A 19564-nucleotide genomic window follows, 5' to 3' on the forward strand; every position below is an offset into this window, starting at 1 on the left:
CTGAACAGAATTAAATTATGTTTATGCTGCATGAACATGGTACTAAGGAAACCAGCACAGCTGGTGAACTCCACCAGTCAGACAAGATGAGTTGACACAAAACATGAAGGCAAAAGCCACCCAAACTTACATATCCTTGTTGTAACAGGGGTAAGGCATTGCCTGCACCTGAACAGCTATTTCCTCTGGTTTCTTGCCAGTCTGCAGCTCAATAATGGCCCTTTCAATGCTGTCCTGGATGTAAATAAAGGCCCTGCTGTAAATCTGGCTCTGGGAGGTGGAATTGTGCGGGCCCACGGTCCAGATGCGCTCCCGGATCCTGTTGGTGGTTTGAGTTATCCTGCTGCTCATTCGGATGGTGTAGTTGAGCACAGGAGGGAGGGACAGGCCCCCACGAACTGAGTGTCCAGAGCTTGAAGGCAGCTTGAAAATGATACCTGGGAAAAGAAAGGGAAAATGCTTTCCTTTGGAAAAAAGGCTTTCCCGACAGCACAGGAGCAGCTCACACAGAAATGCAGGAACTCCTCATTTTCATGAGGCTTCTTCATGGAAATTTTCTATCCAGAACATTTTTCCTGATATTATATGGAATATATATTTATATATTCCATATATAAAACATATGACAGAATGGAGGAAAAACAGGGAAGAAAACTGCTACTGTGGGGAAGGACAAATATTAGCAGGGTCTGAAGTTCCAATGGAAGCAGAAGCTTCTATCTGCCCCTCACTTATGACATATAAAACCAAACAGGTCACAGGATTTATGAGTAAATCCTGAGGGCCTTCTTTAAATATTGATACATTAATGACACAAATATAAGTTCCTATTTCCTGCTCCCTCCACCCCTCTGTGCAGTCTGATCCCACCCACAATCCAATCTCACAAATGTGAAAAATGTGAGTGAGAAGACCCAGTACACCATTATGGTGCTTGGCTGGAATATCTCAAGTGATTTATGACCTTCTAATAAATTGAATTGTCTTATATTTGGACTTGAAGACCTTAAAGGTCTTTTCCAACCTGAATGATTCTGTGATACCTTTCTTGATTATAGCACCTTTTCCTGCGGGAGCTTGAAAGAAAGTGGCTGCACAAAGATCACCTTGGGGCAGTGGGATTTTATTCAAACTGAGAATTAACCATGAGAAATCAGCAGCTGACCACAGACAGTGGAGGTGTAAGGGAAGAGAAGTATGAAAATCAGGTCCCAATGTGCAGGTCCCACACACACTTGCTCCAAATCAACTGCAGTGTGGTGGGAGCTGTGACCACAACAGTTGCTGGTGAAAAGCCAAATATTTTATGCTGCATTCCCACACTCTATCAGGCAAATTTAATTGCCAGGGGGATTCAGGACTGTCACATACTTGCAAACAGCTCATTCTTCAGGAAGAGCTCCTTAGCCACCGCTTCCATCTCATCCAGGTCCTGCACTGCCTGAATGCGGTTGAAGGAGACGCAGGAGGAGACGTTCACAGCCAGGGCAGCCAAAGTGTTCAGCTGGTCAACAATGTCAGCGTTGTTCTGCAGCTCCAGCCGGATATCATCTAGGGAAAAACCCCACAAACAAACCCTCCAGCATCACTACACCCAGAAAAACATCCACCCCATCATTCCACTGCTTCACACCAACAATGACACCAGAAAGGAGGAAAGAAAACAAACCCAAACCCATCGTACTAAATATGAAGTGTGAAATACATTTCTGCACTCAGCAATGCAATGAAGGCATGCTGTTGACCCAGTTTTTTATGTTAATAATTTGTAACACGCTCGTGAGTTTGCCTTTGGGAGGATGCCAGCAATGGGATGTGACAGCCATCCCAAATCAGAAGTCCCCACTAACCTGCTGAGGCTTTGGTGCTCACCATTCCTTCCACCCTCTGGTTGAGGATGTAATCAACTCGCCTTTTGAGCTGCTGTGTCTCAGGGGAGGATGTGCTTTATCCAAGCACATCAAGGCAGAGCTGTGAGTGCTGTGCTGATGTGTGGACTGAGCCTGATGCTGCAGTTAATAAAGATGCTGCTGTTTGCTGGCAGGTTTCAAAGGTGGCTGCATAATGCAAGGTAACTGATATGGAACAGCTGCTGCAGGCACCGTGGCTTTATGGGGAGTTAAGGCAGGAGTTGTTGCTCATGAATAACAGAGATCCTCAACAACTGGATGTAAATGACTGCAACAGACCACAGTCACTCTTGGCTGCTGCTGGCCTTTGCTGGCACAGTCCAGATTTATGGTGACATGCCTGGCCACTCACTGCAAAAGCAGGGAGGGACAGCAAGGCCAGGCAGGAAGGGACTGTGATCCCCATGCTGTGCACTCACAGGGAATGTACCCACCACCACTGGCACTGGTGATTCTCACAGTGCACAGCAGCAAATGTCACCTTGAAGGGCCTTGCAAGCCCACCAGAGAACAGCAAACTGCAGCAGAGCATCTCCTGCACTGATGCCTCTGGCTCCATCAGCCTGGGTACATGTATCTGATCCCTGGCTTTTCTGCTCTGGAGAACTTTTCATCTGAACCTCGCTGCGATGCAAGGGAGCTCCCCTCAACATTTCCCAGCTGAGTCCCAGGTAGCTCATTTGAAGTCATAATTACAGCTAAACAGTGTCCTCCAGTGGCCACACACCGCGGCAAAGCCTCCCATCCCTCCGCCCCTTAACACCCCGGAGAAACATCTCTTCACACCAGCACTTTGCTCTCTAGTTTTCCTTGGAAGATTTCTGGATCACAGCTGGGATTGCCTTGCCCTGGAGCCTCCAACATGGGCTAGAGAAGAGCAGACTAAGGGGATGGCTGCAGCTGGCTGACTCTGGAGCTCCCAGACCTGAAGCACAAGTAAGGAAGAGGGCAGCACATCCAGACACACTTACCCAGTTCATTTATCTGACTCAGGAGCTCAGCTGCATCCAAATCCACCATCAGCTTGATAAAAACCTGCACAAAGGGGTTCTGCAGGGCATTCTATCAACAAGCAGAGAAAGACAAAGTATCAGTTTGACCAGAAGCCTTCACTGAGCCTGTGTACATCCCCTCCCTCTTCACTCTGCATCTGAACGGGGAAATTCCAGCAATGAGAATGTCACAGAGAGCTCTCTGAGTCCAAGTCAGTGCTTCTTGGAGTCAAGAAAAGATGCCTGCTGAGTCTCCACCAGGCACTAGAGTCCCATCAAAAAAATCATGGATAATTTTAGTTATTCTAGAAGTAAATTTCCCTTGTGTGTGTTTTAAGTTCTGTGAACACAGCCAGTGCACAACCAAAACTTGGAGATCAGCACAGATTTTTGTTTGGCTGAATATTTCATTATTCTACCAATGACTGCAATCAGCAGAGAATATTTAATTTCACTTTTGCATATTCCACTCTGGATTTTTCTCTTGGAGCCATGGAAATTAGAATTAATTCCAGCCCCTAAAATTAACTGCTAATGCTTTTGGGTTCCAGGGATCTCATTTTTGTAAGAAAAGGAGACAATTTTTTCCTACAGAGAATGGGAAACAAGTGTGTGTAACATTACAGTCTACTGCTTTCTGTATCCAAGCAATGCTAGGCTTCTTAAGAAGGGGAAAAAGAAATTTTATTTACATTCACTGAGATACAAAACATCTTCTAGCTCTTATGTGTATACCCAGAACTACATGCTTATTATAGACACTGTTTCATTTTCTGAGAAAGTAATTTCTTGCCTGGTCTTGGCTGGCTGGATCACTCCATCAAGCAGAAAGTTAATTTACAAACTGAAGAGTGTTCCCTGCTCATCTTAACCCTCCAGCAGGCCCCAGCATGGCCAGGGTCAGGGAGAATATTACAAACAGTTCATTTGAGAAAAAGAACTTGCAGGGAAGGGTCAGTCACGAGCATTTCTGTTAAGGGAACAGGCAGGTACAGAAACTGTTAAGTCCAGGACATCCTGAGAGGGGACTCCCCAGCTGACCTAAGGTGTCCCTGGAACCCCAGTTTACTTCAGTGAACAAATCCATCCTCCCAGTTCCCTCCTGGCAAGAGACAGAGGGGAGGTAAGAAGTCATACCTTGATCATTGGAACTGTCTGGTTTAACTTGGTCAGTGAATTCATGATGACAGGAGACTGGTCCAGCCACTCCTGGGACTTCAGGGCTAACTCAGCCATCTGCTCCAGGGTTGCGTTTGACTACAAAAGAAGCCCACAACATATAAGGATTAATTGATTCATTACCTTACAGATTTTAACCAATAAATAAATCAATAAAGCACATGAGACCAAATTTGTTTTCCTTACGATTTTTCATAGCATCCTGTCATTGACTGGCAAAAAGCTCCTTAACACACTGAATTTATGCAAGTATTTAAAAATAGTATATTCAGAGCATGTCTTGAATATCTGCTTTCCTTCTACCACTGGCCTTCCTGTGAACAAGCACTGGTTACACCATTTGTCCTGGGAGACGCATCTCTCCTACTGGCTGAAAATATGGGGGTGAAACTTCATAAACTGAAGGCCTTAAACAACTGTCCTATAAATATTGTCCTATAAATATTAGACCAACAGCAGCTTCTGGAGGGAAGATTCAATCAAAGACAAAAGATGACTCATATAGCCAGCAAGGCAAGTGGGAAAAGATAATTTGATTAATACTCCAAACAGTGAGAAAGCAGCTTCCCAGGGAAACAAGGCTGTGCTAGATAAATTACAGCCCTTTGGAGTGGGTGTATCCTGATGTCCTGGAACAGAGCCATACCTTTCCCATGATTGCTCGAGTTTCTGGGGTATCTGGTGTGAAAAGGATCTTCCCAAGCACCATTGGTTTTAAGAAAGACCAAATCAAAGCTCCAGTCGGGGTCTTGACCAGGTCCAGGTAGAAGGATAAGCAAAATGGGGCTGCAAGAGGAGAAGAACAAACAAATTGCACAGAGAACAAACAGACCAGACACAAGAAACCTCCCAGTGGGTTTTTTCTCCCCTCTGCCCAGTTTGTTGCTGTAGCCAGTGAATGACTTCAGGGCTCTCTTCACTGACTGATCTAATGCATCTTGACAAAAGCAATCCACCCCCGAGATCTCCTGTTGCTGAACTTAAGACAAGAGTCTGGCTGTTCGAGCCAGCATTATCTGCTTGGAGGTTAAATGGAGTTCTGTGAACTCAGAGGAGCTAATAATGTCAGTACAGTCAGAAAAACTACTCATCAAGAAAAAGCAGTGACCTGTCGAGCCCTAGGACCAGATCATCAACAAATGGGAGACAGTGCAGTGTCAAGCACTGCTCTGCTGCACAGGCAGTTTTCCCTTTGAACATTTATGGAAATAAACCATCAATAATTAGGGCAGTGCAGATCTTCAGCTACCATAAATAATGAGCACTTACAGCCCTCAGAGACATATGGAGAATAGCTCAGCACTAGATCTGTCTGGAAATGGCAGAATTCAGCTCTGAAACGTTTGTGCCCTAGGGAAAAGCCAGACTTACTGGAATCCTGAGGAATCCCGTATTTCCTCATCAGCTTTTGGACATAGACATCCTCTGCATGAGAACTGTTGCTTATGGGGTCCCCAAAGTCTGGAAGCAAAGACTCAAAAAATAGGGGTGTGATCTCCTGGTTGCAGAGGACTTTTGACATGGATTTAAAAGTGCCATGTGTTATCCCGAAGTTGTTTGGTTTAAATAACACCTGCAGAAAAGACAAAACACAAATAAATCCTGCACAAAGAAAGCACTCCACTTGGAGAGAAACAACAGAATGAAAAGGAAAGGACTGAACATTTTTTACTGCTTTCTTATGAAAAGTTTGCCTTTATAAAAATAGGAACTTTCTATGGAAATTATGCATTATTTTTTATTATGACAGAGGTGGTACATTTATTTCCAGGCATGACAGCTAATGTAGGAAGTGCCTACAACATGTGCAGAGAAATTCCCTATCATGTGTGCCTGGTGACATCCACACACCTGGGTTACAACACAGATTTGTCACGTGGACGTGCACATCACTGTCCCCATCTAGTCCATGGCTGCACATGGCTCTGCAATGTGCAGGCAGAGTGATGACCAGGAAGGATTCCTGTCACTTGTGTTCTCCTGGACTATGGATCAGAGATGGATTGGACACCATGCTGGATGGAGGCAGTGCACCCTGGAGTTACTGCAGCTGTCAGAGCAGTAATGGGTTTGTACTGAACGTTTTGGGCAGTCTCGAGGCTTTGGGTGTGATCTAATGCACAGTAAAGCTGAGGCAGTTTTTTGCTGCTGATTTTGGTGGGTTTGCCTTTAGTGGGCAGTTCTCCAGCTGTTTGCACCAGCTGATCCTTCCAGTATTTTGCTGGAAGTTCTCCCTCCTTCAAGACATTCTTGCTCCAAGTGTTTCTCTCACAATATGTGTTCCCCACTCATGAGCACATGATGGTCCCACTGCTCCAAATCAAAACTATCCCATGAAGGCAACACAGAATCACAGAGTGGTTTGGGTTGGAAGGGACCATAAAGCTCATCTTGTTCCAACCTCCTACCATGGGCAGGGACACCTTCCAGAAGAGACACCCATCCAGTCTGGCCTTGAGCACTTCCAGAGATAAGTCTGAGAGAGCTTTTTCTCAGAACATTGTTGCTCTGAAACAGAATCTATGGTTTAATGCACCTGTGGCTTCTAGGGTAAGAAATTACTGTGGAAACCGTTTCAGTGGTTATTTTGCCTCCAAAGCAGATGCAGACTACACATACCTTAGTCAGTGGCGTTTTCCTGGACTGTCGGAGCTTCTTCAGGGAATGAATAGCTTGTAGCAATGGATCAATGCCAGATTCAACCTGGTGTCTGAAATATTTCATTTTTGTCAGAAGGCCTAACATCTTGTCCATGGGTTTCTGAAGTTCCTTGGGGAAAAACATCTGCAAGAGGCAGGAAGGAAATCAATTATGATGAGCAGGGATCTGCATGCACAGGCATGCATACGCCCATATTGTGTTAACTCGAACATGAGCACTGTGGGATTTTCAAAATGGTTAGGAGGCTTTACAGAGTGGGTGCCCCATGGGAAATGAATGGGGTTTGTATTCCTAAATCCCCAAGCACTTTTGCAAACCATTTCCCTGAACATTACATAATCTAACAGTGTGTTTCCAAACACCTACAATTGGGAAATAAGTGTCAGGTACTGGCTGGGATGTGATAAAATCTCTCATTTCACACAGCACAGGTGTCAAACACTATGAGTGACTTTTGACCTGAGCCCAAATTCATTGGCATTGTTATTTAACAACTTTTTTTTGCCCAGGATCACTCCTGTATTTTTAAATACATGCTCACTATTCACTTCTCTGTGAATATTTTCTTACATGCTGTTTCTATAGTTAGGGGGGCTGGGGGAAGGAATTGGAATAATTTAGTAACTTTGTAGTTCCAAATAGACAGAGAAAAGATATTTTACAGGACTTTTTCCAGGGCTTCCCTTTTCAGGGAATCAAAAAATTTAGCTCAGTACCTTATTTTTGGGTCAGCTGGGAGTGTTCAAGAGGTTGTGACAGCACATAAAGGATACTAGCAGATAGGGAGGCATTTAGAGTAGGTCCAGTGCCTTTAAATGAGGTTTGCTGCTTTACACCAGCTGGGATTCTCATTTATATCCACGCTGTCACAGCATGGATATGCAATAAAAATTGCTGCATGAGCAAAGCGTGATCTTTGGCTTGTGCAAATCAGTGTAGCTTCTGGCCACTGCAATGATATTTTATAACCTTTCAGCCATCACCTCGTGCAGCAAAGACTGTAGGAACCACTCTAAAAATCCAGCACTAACCTTGTATAAGAAATTGTACATGTCCAAGTGTCTCAACAGGGTGACCCCAAGGAGGTAGGTCCTGCGAGTCCTCTCTGGCAGGGGGAGGCTGCACAACTCCTGCACCACCACTTGCAGCTGTGGGTCAGCAGGATGGGCACTGCAGGACTCCAGTTGCAGCACCTGAGAGATGAGCTGGGTGCACACAAAGGGAAAAGAGAATTGTTAGGGGTGCACTGCACGCTTCACCACACGTGGATTAATCTTGCCTGGCTCTTGTTCTTCCCACAGTGCCATATTTCAAGCACCCAAGAACCAGAAAATGCCTTCCCATTACTCCTGCTCCCAGGGACAAATCCTAAGGACTGTGTTTTACTACCCAGCTTGCACAGTTGTAAAAGCTTTTGTGGCTTCAATTTCTCATTGACTGATGAATGTGAAGTTTGGAAAAGAGCACATTCTTTGGGGCCCAGTCCAGACAAGATGGCTGGGAAGGGGAAAAGCATCTGGAGCTCTGCTTGGAGGAGCAGGAGGCTGAGGAAGGGAAGCTCATCTCTCATCCTGGGAGGGTATTTTTGGACCCTGAGTGCTCTCACACACTGTGGTTACAAATGTACTTTTCCACCTGGACTGGGACAACTTCTCAGTGACCAGGACCTGACTGAAGACCCTGCTCAGCCCCCATTAGTGTGTCCCAGAGTTCTGTGCCCTGCTCTGGATCAGAGCCATCCCTCTCCAGGCAGTGCCTGGCTGCTGGACCAGCTCCTGGTGACAGCCAAAGGGACCATATGGCTCCCAGTCTCCAATGGCTGGACTGACAATGCTCCTACTGCATTCCTGGTGGCTTTTCCAATCCATGCTCTGCTGTCTATGCCTGTGGGGTCATCTGTGCTGTCACACACCCAGCAACCTGCTTAGCTGCATTCACTAACAAATTATAGTTTTAATGGTCTGAGCAGTAGACAGCAACAAGATTTCCCAAAAGGATAACAGCAAACTTACCTGACTGCTGTTTTCTGGGAAAGATGCTTCCAGAAGCACATCAATGCTGGCTGTAGACATTCCTGTTGTGTTTCTGAGGTCCTCTTTGAGCTGGTCCACATTTTTAAACACATCTCTTAACTTTTCTGGAATGAACAGTCAAAGAACAATTGATGTAACAGCTTTCTCCAGACACACAGCAAATCTCAAGCACATAGAGAAGACTTTATGCAAAGCATGGAAGTGTGGTACCTCACTGCTGGTAAGAAAAAGAAAATAAAAAATTGGGGCATACAGTCATTACTTCCTATGTTTTACAGTCTGGTTTGTGGGCTGAAGTTATCACATCTCAGGATAGCAAAATTTGCTCAGATGGAAAGATTTGAGATTTGGTGCTTTCTTTGTAAAAAACAAAACCAGGTGTGGTCTTGAACAGGCTCTAGAAGTACCCCAGATAAAGGATCCCAAGGTCATGGTGTATGGTTATTTCATTAATACCACTTCTTCCTGGCAGCTAGGCAGTTCTTGGGATTTCCAGCAGAAAGTGTGCTACCAGTGGTGATGTTTACCAACATTGTAAAGAAAATACAGAAGAGTACCTTGCTTGCTGGAGTCTGTTAAACCCTCAGTGATATTCAACATGGAATTCAAAGCAGCCATATATTGAGGAATCTCTTGAAAGAAAGCAATTTCTGGTACATTTTCTTGAAGCCTGAATTGGAAAAACAAAACAACAAACAAAACTGAGAATATAAAGAGAAGGCAAGAAGTCATTTCATAAACAGAATACTAAAACAGTCTAGCTCAGAGGGAGAGCCTCACCACTTCAGCTGTGCCTGGATGTCTGTGGCATCCCCAATGAGTACATTTTGGAGCTCCTGGGAGATCCTCCTGTGACTCAGTAGGTTGGTGACAAGTTGGCTGCTCAGCTGAGCAGCACGGAGGAGCTGCTCCTGAGACTGGCCCTGCTCACACAGCTCCCCAAAGGGAACCTCAGGGAGGTGGCAGAGCTGCTGGACTGACTTCAAACTCTCGTAGTCACACAGAAGTGCTGTCAGAGCCCGGAGGCGAGATATCTTCAAAGGACATTTTGAAAAAAGGAAGACAAATGCACAAACATCAGTTAGATGATAGAATTATAAAAGGCAAGCTTTAAAGAGTCTAGCTGTCCCTTTCTGCCTCTCCTCTAAGATTTTTAAATATATATATATATATATTTAGTTCATTCAAAAGGTCTCCAATAGAACAGCTTGTGACAATCACTGTGTGAGCTTCTGGCAGACCTGGCTGGATCTAATAAACCTTGCAAACCTTAAAATGTCATTTCCCCTGCCCAATACACTTAGACAGCAATACTCCATTGAACTTGCCTGTTTACTAATTAATCTTCTCAGAGACCAAATAAATCTACCTTGCACAACAGGTTTAGCCTTTCAGATACCACCTGGTCATCTACTGCAGTACAGGAGGGAGACTTGGCCAGCAGTCAGAGCTTCCTCATCTGCCAACCCGTGTAAAATTATAGTCCTTTGCTATTATGGGCTTCCCTCTTGTCTGACATCATTATTTACATTATCAGGCTCTTATGGGAAGAATTATCTTCAGGTTTATGCCTTTAAGTACCTGTCACACTGAGGCTCATCATATTATTGTTACAGATATATTACACAGCAACAACACTGCATACTGCTGTACTTTTTTAAAAAGGACTTTTAAATGCTATTTCTCATAGGAAGCAATAGACTAAAGTGCATGCATGCTATTAGTGCAGTCACGAATGCATGGGCTAAGAAGCATTTTATTCAAATGAGGCATTGCCAAACCCAAAGCTGGTGAGGGAACTCCATGAATCAATACTGGTGCTTAATCTCAGAAGCCATTCTGGTGTTGTGAGACTTCTGGGGCCAGAGGAGCATGTGGGGACTTGACTCCAGCCACGCTGGTGTTGGTACAGCTCCTTAGGCACAGCAGTAACCCAGTTAGTCATGCTTCTAAATGCCAATTAGGAGTGCACAATTACATGGATTTTCAGCAGGGCAGAGGTATCTAATCCCTATCTGTGCCTTTGAGAGCTCCTCCCTACCTCCTCCTCAAGTGAAGCTGAGGCATCCTAGAATGATCTCAGCTCTGCAAGGTGCTGCAGGAAGTCTCAATATGCTGAACTTTAGTGGTGCACTGAGGAATATGCTGCCACTGGCCATCTCTGCAGTGCTCATCCTTCTGGGATGGCTGGTGGAAAACAGAGCCATCCTACCCAGCACATGGGAGGACAGGAACATCTCTACCTTCCCTGAAAAATGGCTGTACACTCGTAAGGGAGAGATAAAAGAACAAGTTCCTCAACCCAGTTTACAGATGACCTTCAAATATAGGCAGCAGGCAGAACACAGAGTTTCAGTCCTAGTTTTTATCAGCTGTTCTCTAAAGAAAACTTTTTTCTGTTTTCTTAATATGCTATTTTTCAAAACCACCATTGCACATTCATGTATCTCTGTGGGATGTCCTTCAAGTCAGCATTTTAAGCAGACTCACTTTTAGCTTCAGGAGCTCTGGTATGGATGAATGTTTCTCAGAGGTATTATTTTGCATAAAAGAGTTCTTTTTAAGATGAGTTTGCTTCAAAAGCAGTGTGATGTTTTCTGTGCAGGAGAAAAAAAAACAATAGTTACTCCAGACAAAAATGCCAGAAACTTCACAGATGGGAATATCAGCACTGTTATTCTGAGGCCAACTGGGCATTGCTACTTTCCACCAAATTCCCATGGCTGAGGACCTCTGAAATCACAGAGCAAGGCCTAAATTGTAATCTGGGTTATAATGGATTGTGTTCAAGTAAGTGCTCTGTTCCTAGTGAAATTCACCCCATCCTGGTAACAGGTGCACAGGTAAAACCTCTCAGGTGTTACAGTAAGCACAAATGATGAGTATCTATGTGAAATACCATGTTAGCTCTCAGGAATAACTGCTGTCATATTACAGCTACATAAAGCTGTGAAGGGAAAGAGGTTTCTATCTGTAAAATTGCTTTGTCTGAGTGTCAGCAACCTGTCATCACACTGAGAAGAGGAGATGTGCCTTCTGGAGACACTGGGATGGAAACTTATAATCACAATGTGATATAACTCAAACAAAACCCGAGTCTGGTTTCCCCAGATCTCACAGCTCCAGTTCACTGCCAGCAGATAAAACCATGCAGCACCATTCCTTCCCACCAGTAGACAAAACACAGGCAGGACACATTCCAGCTAATGAAATTAATGAAATCATGATCACCTGTCAATTCCCCATCTTCAGCTTCCATGGCATTTATTAAACACATCAGGTAAGGGTTATAGCTGTTATTCGCTGTCACCTGCAAGATGGTGTTTGCAAATTCTAAAAACAGAAATCTGAAAAACAAGATAGGAATTTAAATCAGCTTCTCTTTCAAAAACAAGGTATATATTAGTGAGCAACCTGTCAGCTGTGGATGCTGTTCCTTGGCAGAGTAAATAAGAATTCCAGATGAAAGCCATCTCTCCTAAGTGCATAGCTTCCCAGTTTTATTCCATCAGTTCTTTTTGCTGTTATTTCCCAAAGCTGTCATTCACTCTCAAAATAAGAAAACACACTTGAAAAGTTCAAATCTGTGTGATGGATGCATTATATAGACGGAAAGGCACACCTAAGGGGGACTGAGGATCAAAAATCAGAGAGTGATCCCACAAAGGAAAGTTTTCCAAAGAGCCTGCCACTGGTGGTGAGACTCCTTCAGGAGTCTGTTCCACTGTGCATTGCTATGTGCCAACATACAAATTTTTAGTAAGTCTGACTTTGAGCTGTATATTCACCTCAAGAAGAAGTTTCTTCTTCTTCCTCAATTTAACCCACGTTATTCCTTGTGTCCTAAATTACAGTGATTGCAGGCTTAGGTTATTCCACTGGAAGAAAATTCCATACTTCTCATGCTGTCATGAGAATGGTGGTCACAACCCATCCATGGAACCACAATACCCAGAACCCAAACTCACCGTGTGATCAAGCTGGTTGGGGACAGAGTGTGGTCACTCAGAGTCCAAGGCAGGGTCTTATTGTAAAGGGTTTCTGCCACCACAGTGAAGTGATGAGCAACAATATCAATCACACTGTCAAAACTGGTTTTGTTGGAGAGAAAAGCTGAGCTGGAGCTTATATTGAATTCGTTTAGCAGGCCAGAGATGTTCAGCCCCTTGAGAATGTAGAGGGTGGCTTCTGTGATTTCTGGAGCTGACAGATCGCTGGCAGAGTTGCTTGCCACTGCTTCCAACAGCCTTGCAAGGGAAGCTCCTTCACTTGGATTCCTTTTGGTGCTGAGGAAGCTGTCAAACACATCCCAGACACTTGTGTAATAACTGCCTTTGGTAAGGTTGAAGGCACCCTGGAGCCTCTGCAGCAGGTTGTGGAGCTCATCCTGTGCCACACCAGAGGGCATGGTCAGCTTATTCCAGCCTGTTGCACTGCCAGACAAATTCAAAGAGCTCAGCACTGTTTCATCCAGCAGGGCAGGAAGGAGCACGTTCAAAAGCTGGGATGGGGACACATCACCCACATCCTGGGCTGGGATGGGGCACGAGGCATCACCCTGCACCAGCCCCTCCATGGCTGCACTCAGAGCTCTTGCCTTCTCCTGGAGCCACGCGTTTCCTGCCTCGGAAACAAGGTTTAACTTGGAAAGGAACCTCAGAGAAAAACACAGAGACCGGGTGAGACACGACAGCTCCTGGAAAAAGCGCTCCCTGCTGTTGTTGTAGGCAGCAGCAAACTCTGGAGACAGTTGCAGGTTGGTTATGGCCAGCTGGAACACCCTGGTAAAGGTGTCATTGTTCCCTGTCCCACCCTCCACGCCCCAGGAATCCAAGAGGGGCTTGCAGGGGCTCCTGGCTGAGGACTCCCTTAGAGTGGCATTTTCAAACAGCACCTCAAGGCCTAAGCTGAGCAGATCTTCAAAGGAGCAATTCTGGAGTGTCCTGTAGCCATTGCTGCTGTTCTCAAGGAAAGGACCCAAGGCTAAATGAAGAAACTCCCAAATTCCTGCCTGTAGTGAGTTATTGTGCTGTGAGGGAGACTGGCTGAACTCCTGAAGCAGCAAATGTGAGTAATTATAGACAATGTTCATTTTTTCCTTGAATGTTTTGTTTGAGTTGATGTCATGAAGAACTTTCATTTCTGCTCTCAACATTTCCATCAGTCTCTGGGCATAGTTACTGCTAGAATCAAGTAACAGGCTGATAGATTCAAGCTCACTGATGTTATACCTTTTCTGCAAACCTTTCAAAGTTAAGATTCCCCTCTGCATGGCCTGCAAGTACATGGAGATGTTGCTTCCTCCGGAGTCTTCATCATACAGCTCAAAGATGGAAGATACAAAGTTTAGCAGCTGCTTCAGTTCCTTACTGAAAGGAAGACTGGTGTCATTTTCCGTCGTATTTAGCAGATTTTGCAGCATGTCTAGAAGTGACTGGGCAGTGACAGTGGCTGTACTATTCCAGTTCAACAACTGGAGACCTTCAGCAATGTGCCAGAAAGCACCAAGTTCATCTTCCTGCCTTCCAGGAGGGAGTTTCTGCATTAGCTTACTCAAAAAAGAGATCAGCAGATAATGATCACTGGTATTCACCTTTGCCATGGCACCAAGAAGCTGCTCAAGGGACAAAAGGTGTTCTGCAAAATTTTCAGAAGTTCCAGGGGTCAACAAGAAGTCAGAAAATAATGATGACACTTTTTCATTTGTGCTGAGATAATTTTCAATGTCTTCAAGCGAGATTGCGTCGAGTGCAATCATTTTGATCACCTCCCATGCATTCTCTGTATTAAAATGAGTCCTGTTTAAAATTATCTCATTCCAAATCACTGCAGCCATAGTCAGAACATCTTGATTTTCTTTTCCATCGGGATTAGAGTAGAACAATCCTTCACCACCCCCTTCATACAAAGGAAGTATTTCTTGAAATATTTTTTTCCAGTCCAGTGTGCTGTCTGTGGCAGAAGCTGAAATGAAAGAGAGTTTTAATGAACTATACAAATCACTCAGATCTGAAGATTTAATTGCTTCGGTAGAATTCTGAAAGATCTGATGCACCAATGCTTTTCCAGGAGCTACCCCAAAGTCCACAAGGATTAGAGCTTTCTTCATAATTTGCAGGAGTTCCACATATTCACCCACTTCTGTTAGGCTCCATTTGGAGGTCAGCAGGGTGCCAGTGGCACGCCACAGCCGGGAGAAGTGTCCCCAGTCGGGCTGGCTGGAAGCAGCTCTGCCCACCTGCAGCAGCTCATAGAGACTGCTGTTCCTCATGGAAGCAGGTGGTGACAGATGGGAAAACACAGGCAGCCCATCCCAGACTGCAGAGCTGTCAGAGGAATTCAGGGAGCTCAGCACTGTTTCATCCAGCAGGGCAGGAAGGAGCACGTTCAAAAGCTGGGATGGGGACACATCACCCACATCCTGGGCTGGGATGGGGCACGAGGCATCACCCTGCACCAGCCCCTCCGTGGCTGCACTCAGAGCTCTTGCCTTCTCCTGGAGCCACGCGTTTCCTGCCTCGGAAACAAGGTTTAACTTGGAAAGGAACCTCAGAGAAAAACACAGAGACCGGGTGAGACACGACAGCTCCTGGAAAAAGCGCTCCCTGCTGTTGTTGTAGGCAGCAGCAAACTCTGGAGACAGTTGCAGGTTGGTTATGGCCAGCTGGAACACCCTGGTAAAGGTGTCATTGTTCCCTGTCCCACCCTCCACGCCCCAGGAATCCAAGAGGGGCTTGCAGGGGCTCCTGGCTGAGGACTCCCTTAGAGTGGCATTTTCAAACAGCACCTCAAGGCCTACGCTGAGCAGATCTTCAAAGGAGCAATTCTGGAGTGTCCTGTAGCCATTGCTGCTGTTCTCAAGGAAAGGACCCAAGGCTAAATGAAGAAACTCCCAAATTCCTGCCTGTAGTGAGTTATTGTGCTGTGAGAGGGACTGGCTGAACTCTTGTAGTAGATGTGTTAAATTATAGATGGGGTTAATTATGTCTTCACTGGAAGCTTCATCGGCACTTGCATAATGAAGGATTTTCATTCCTGTTCTCAGAAGTTCAGACAAGCTCTCCAAGGTTTTATTGTTAAAATTAAAGAAAAGATCTATAGATTTTAATGTACTGACATTATAATTCAGCTGTAAGTCTTTTAATATGTACAATGTCTTTTGGATGGCTTGAGTGACTTGTGAGATATTGGCTACTCCAGAGCTTTCCCCAAACTCTTTAAATACAGCTGTTATAAATTCTGACAGCTGATCCAATTCTTCACTGAAGACACCGCTTGATTTATTATTCAGCTTTTGCAAATGGCTGTTTAACACCTCCAAAAACTGCCCATAGGCAACGATGGCTGTGTTATTCCACTTCATGGATCTCAGCTTCTCCGCAGTGCGCCAGTAGATGTTCAACTCATCCCACCAGGCCTCACCCATGGACTTCTCTACTGCCCTCATCAGCTCAAACACAGGCAGCAGGAGGTACTGATAACCTACATTTGTGCCTGTCACTCTAAAAAACATCTTCTGGAGAGCTAGGAGCTGCTCTGGGAAGTTTCTGTAGGACTCAGGCTCAAGCAGATCATCAGAAAACATGGATGAGATTTCTTGCATTCCACTCAAACGGTCTCTGAGACCTTCCAGAAGTGATGGCATGCTTGTGGAGAGCAACATTTTTAGAGCATTCTTAGTTTGCAATGTACTAAAATTAGAATTATTTAGGGGAGCTTGATTCCAAAGCATTGTAGCTAATTTTAAAGCCCTCTGAATTTCTTTCCACCGGGTCATTGTATTGAAAATGGAAGTCCCATTAAAGTCACTCTGTAATTGCAGCGATGTGAAGTTATAGATTTCATCAATTATTTCCTTATTATATGGTTCTTTTAATTTATAATCATGATGTGGATTCATTCCCAGTTCAAGAAATGCATACAATTTCTGTAATGTTTCATTCTTCAAATTTCTGAATAGATTTAAGCTTTTTAATTCACTTCGATTCATTTTTTCCTCAAAGCCTTTTAAACCATGTAGATGCTTTTGTATGGCTTCTAAATCATCTGAATTAATGGACCTCTTGGAGTGCTTTCCACCAGTCTCTGGTGACTTTATTTTTCTGGAGGGGAACAAAAAGGTGTTTTAGTGAATATGAAATCAATGCAAGTGGAAATGTAAGGTGATTTAGAGCAAAGATCATAGATTTGAATTACACTGTTAGTAATATGCCTTTAGCTAATGTCTCACCTTAGAACTTCCTCCAATTCAGATACTAAAGTGTGATTGTCTTTCCAGTGAACAAAGGAATTACAAATAGATCTGGTCACCCAACTTCTTTCTTTATCTACAACAAAAATGTGAAGAGCATATTAGTAAAGATCATGTAATTCTGCAACCTGAGAAATACTATAATGGCAAATCTATCCAGGATAACATGCACACATGGGGTTAGACTCCTACCACAAACCATCCTGGTTACAAATCTGAGTGTTTTTTTGGGGTGTAACTCTCCCTAGCCTTTTGAAGGAAGTGAGGATGCTGCCTGGCATCCCAGAAATGACTTTCCATGCTGAAATCATTCAGGAACAATACAATGCTCCTGTGATCTGGATGCTAACACAGGTCTCCTCCTGCTTTTAGGAGCACTGTGCTGGCAGTAATGCAGAGAAAGGTGGCCAAGTATTTATTATGGTTTCTTTCCCCTCATTTAGGGTTGCTTTTTCACTGCTCACACATAAGCTCTGTCTGCAACATCAATTATGTCTCCCACAGCCATTTACACTCATCTTGATATCCCCATGTGTCCAGTCCTCTCACCAGCCACTTTCCATGTTTTCCCTACTTGCACACCTCACCTTTCTTCTTACCCACCTCAATTTCCACAATCTCCATGAAACAAGTACAGAAGGGACAGCAATCCTTGTCTGTCCCTTGAAGCATTTAGTTGCTGTTCCTTTCCCTTGCCTGTTCACAGATCCCTAGATAGAGGGGGCTATCCAGGACTATCTCTGCTAGAAGGGACAGGGATTGAAAGGAATGGCTCATCTCTATGTAAACAGCTCATTGTGCAGCCCAGCCTCAGTCCCTGCCTTGATACACTGAGCTGAGTTTGACAGAGTCCACAACCAGAGGCAGATTTTGACATCACCCCCCAAAAAAGCAAATCAAGGTAAAACATTATTGCTCCCCACTTCCACTGAGGCTGCAAACTCATGTAAATTCATTGTCTACTGACAAACCCAAGCCTTTTTACTTTTCCATTTGAAATGAGCCATTTTAGTCACATTTGTAAAAAGCTGAAGGAAGAATCCATTATGCTGAGCCCCGAACAGTGAGCAATCTGTATGGTTACTTATTAGCCTGCAGTTTGCTTCTCCTTAGCACCACAGGTTTTCAGCAGAGATATGACTCAGTGGAGGAGTCTTACCTTGCTCCAAGCAGTTCAGGGAATGTGGAGAATCTGTAACCCCCTTTTGAAGAGTTTCGAATCTGTCATCACTCACGAGAGATGCGGAGACATTCTGAGTTGCCAGCACAACACTGAGGGGAAAGGAAGGGAAAATAAATTGTGGTTACAGGTTTATGAGAAAGGAGAAAACAAATGTTCTAATAGGAAACAGCTGGAGCACAGCCTATCATTCTTAAAATGTCTGACAGACAAGACATCACCCCTATTTTTAATTATTTGTTTAATCATGCAGAAGATACAAACACTGGGGGCTTTGATGGGAAAGCCATGGCGGTGTATTAACAAACACAAAGACACGTGTGGCACCCATTAGGTGCACTTTTTCAGAGTTATCTAAAATCTCCAGACCACTAAAATCCAGCCAGCAGGTCTCAGAAAACACCCAGGTGACACACCAGCCATGTGATTCACTATTGCAGGGGAATTTCCTCCTAAAACACCCAAGAACCAAGGAGACAAGGCTCCAGGGAGAGCAGGGATCCCAGGGGGGAAAACATCTGTGGTAGGAAGAAGCAGTCACAAATAACTGTTGCCACTTCCAATTCTCATTCTTTCCCTTTTTTATGCTGTAATAGCCAGGCTGACAGGGAAGCAAGGAATGTTTTTCAATCTTAGGAAGGAACAAGCTGATAATCAGGCATATTGTATCACAGAGGAACTCATTTAAAGGACTGCCTGCTCAGGTGTGCAGGTTACTGAAAACTTCACTGTGATTATTAGTCCATTTTTCTTCTCCTGTACAAAGAGCAGCCTTCACTGTAGGTGCAGGGTCACTGAAATGCACCATCTCTCTCTCTCACCTGCCTAAAGTTCTGCAGGTGACACACAAAGAACCTGGCTGGGCTGATCTCAGTGGCATGAATACAAACTGATCTGTGGGAACAGGCTGCTACTGAGAGCAGAGCACTGGGGATCTCTTCTCTCCTGATTTAACATAATGTCTCTGTGCAGGCTTCGTGGGCTTGGTGCTCATCATTTTCATTCTGCAGATGTGCTTGTAAGAGTCTTAGAGGGGAAGAAACTCAGTTATAAATGACATATTTAGCTGAGCAATGGCAGAGCCAAGGAGGAGGCAGGCAGAGGCTTGCCAAAATGGATGCATATCACGCAGATCAGAAGGCAGCAAACATGAAAACAAGTGTTGTTTTGCTGCCCTTTTATTTCAGTCTTGCAGGGCTTCTGCAGACTTTGTCTGTAAAGAAAAAGCTCAGCTTACATGCTTAGCTGAGAAACTATCTTACAGCAACAAACAGGAACATTTGTGAAATCAGTCTGCAAAACAGGTTTTCATGAGGAATAAAATTTGCTGCTAAACTCTCGATAGGATTCATGACTTA

General features: G+C 44.4%; 1 protein-coding gene across 1 annotated transcript in view; it reads right to left on the reverse strand.

The window, feature by feature from the left end:
- Positions 1–19564, reverse strand: part of ABCA12 (ATP binding cassette subfamily A member 12) — a 79459-nt gene that overhangs the window by 36975 nt on the left and 22920 nt on the right. Inside the window, exons 8-23 of the mRNA XM_058840562.1 lie at positions 18186–18298; positions 17006–17102; positions 12744–16877; positions 12007–12122; positions 11266–11372; positions 9556–9809; positions 9333–9445; positions 8755–8879; positions 7774–7947; positions 6701–6865; positions 5453–5654; positions 4728–4867; positions 4040–4159; positions 2882–2972; positions 1372–1551; positions 131–437 (exon numbers count right to left, since the gene is read on the reverse strand). Of these exons, the coding sequence (XP_058696545.1) occupies positions 131–437; positions 1372–1551; positions 2882–2972; positions 4040–4159; positions 4728–4867; positions 5453–5654; positions 6701–6865; positions 7774–7947; positions 8755–8879; positions 9333–9445; positions 9556–9809; positions 11266–11372; positions 12007–12122; positions 12744–16877; positions 17006–17102; positions 18186–18298 (6438 nt within the window). The remainder of the gene's footprint in view (positions 1–130; positions 438–1371; positions 1552–2881; positions 2973–4039; positions 4160–4727; positions 4868–5452; positions 5655–6700; positions 6866–7773; positions 7948–8754; positions 8880–9332; positions 9446–9555; positions 9810–11265; positions 11373–12006; positions 12123–12743; positions 16878–17005; positions 17103–18185; positions 18299–19564) is intronic.

This window comes from Poecile atricapillus, chromosome 5 (assembly GCF_030490865.1).
Source record: "Poecile atricapillus isolate bPoeAtr1 chromosome 5, bPoeAtr1.hap1, whole genome shotgun sequence".
Taxonomy (NCBI): domain Eukaryota; kingdom Metazoa; phylum Chordata; class Aves; order Passeriformes; family Paridae; genus Poecile; species Poecile atricapillus.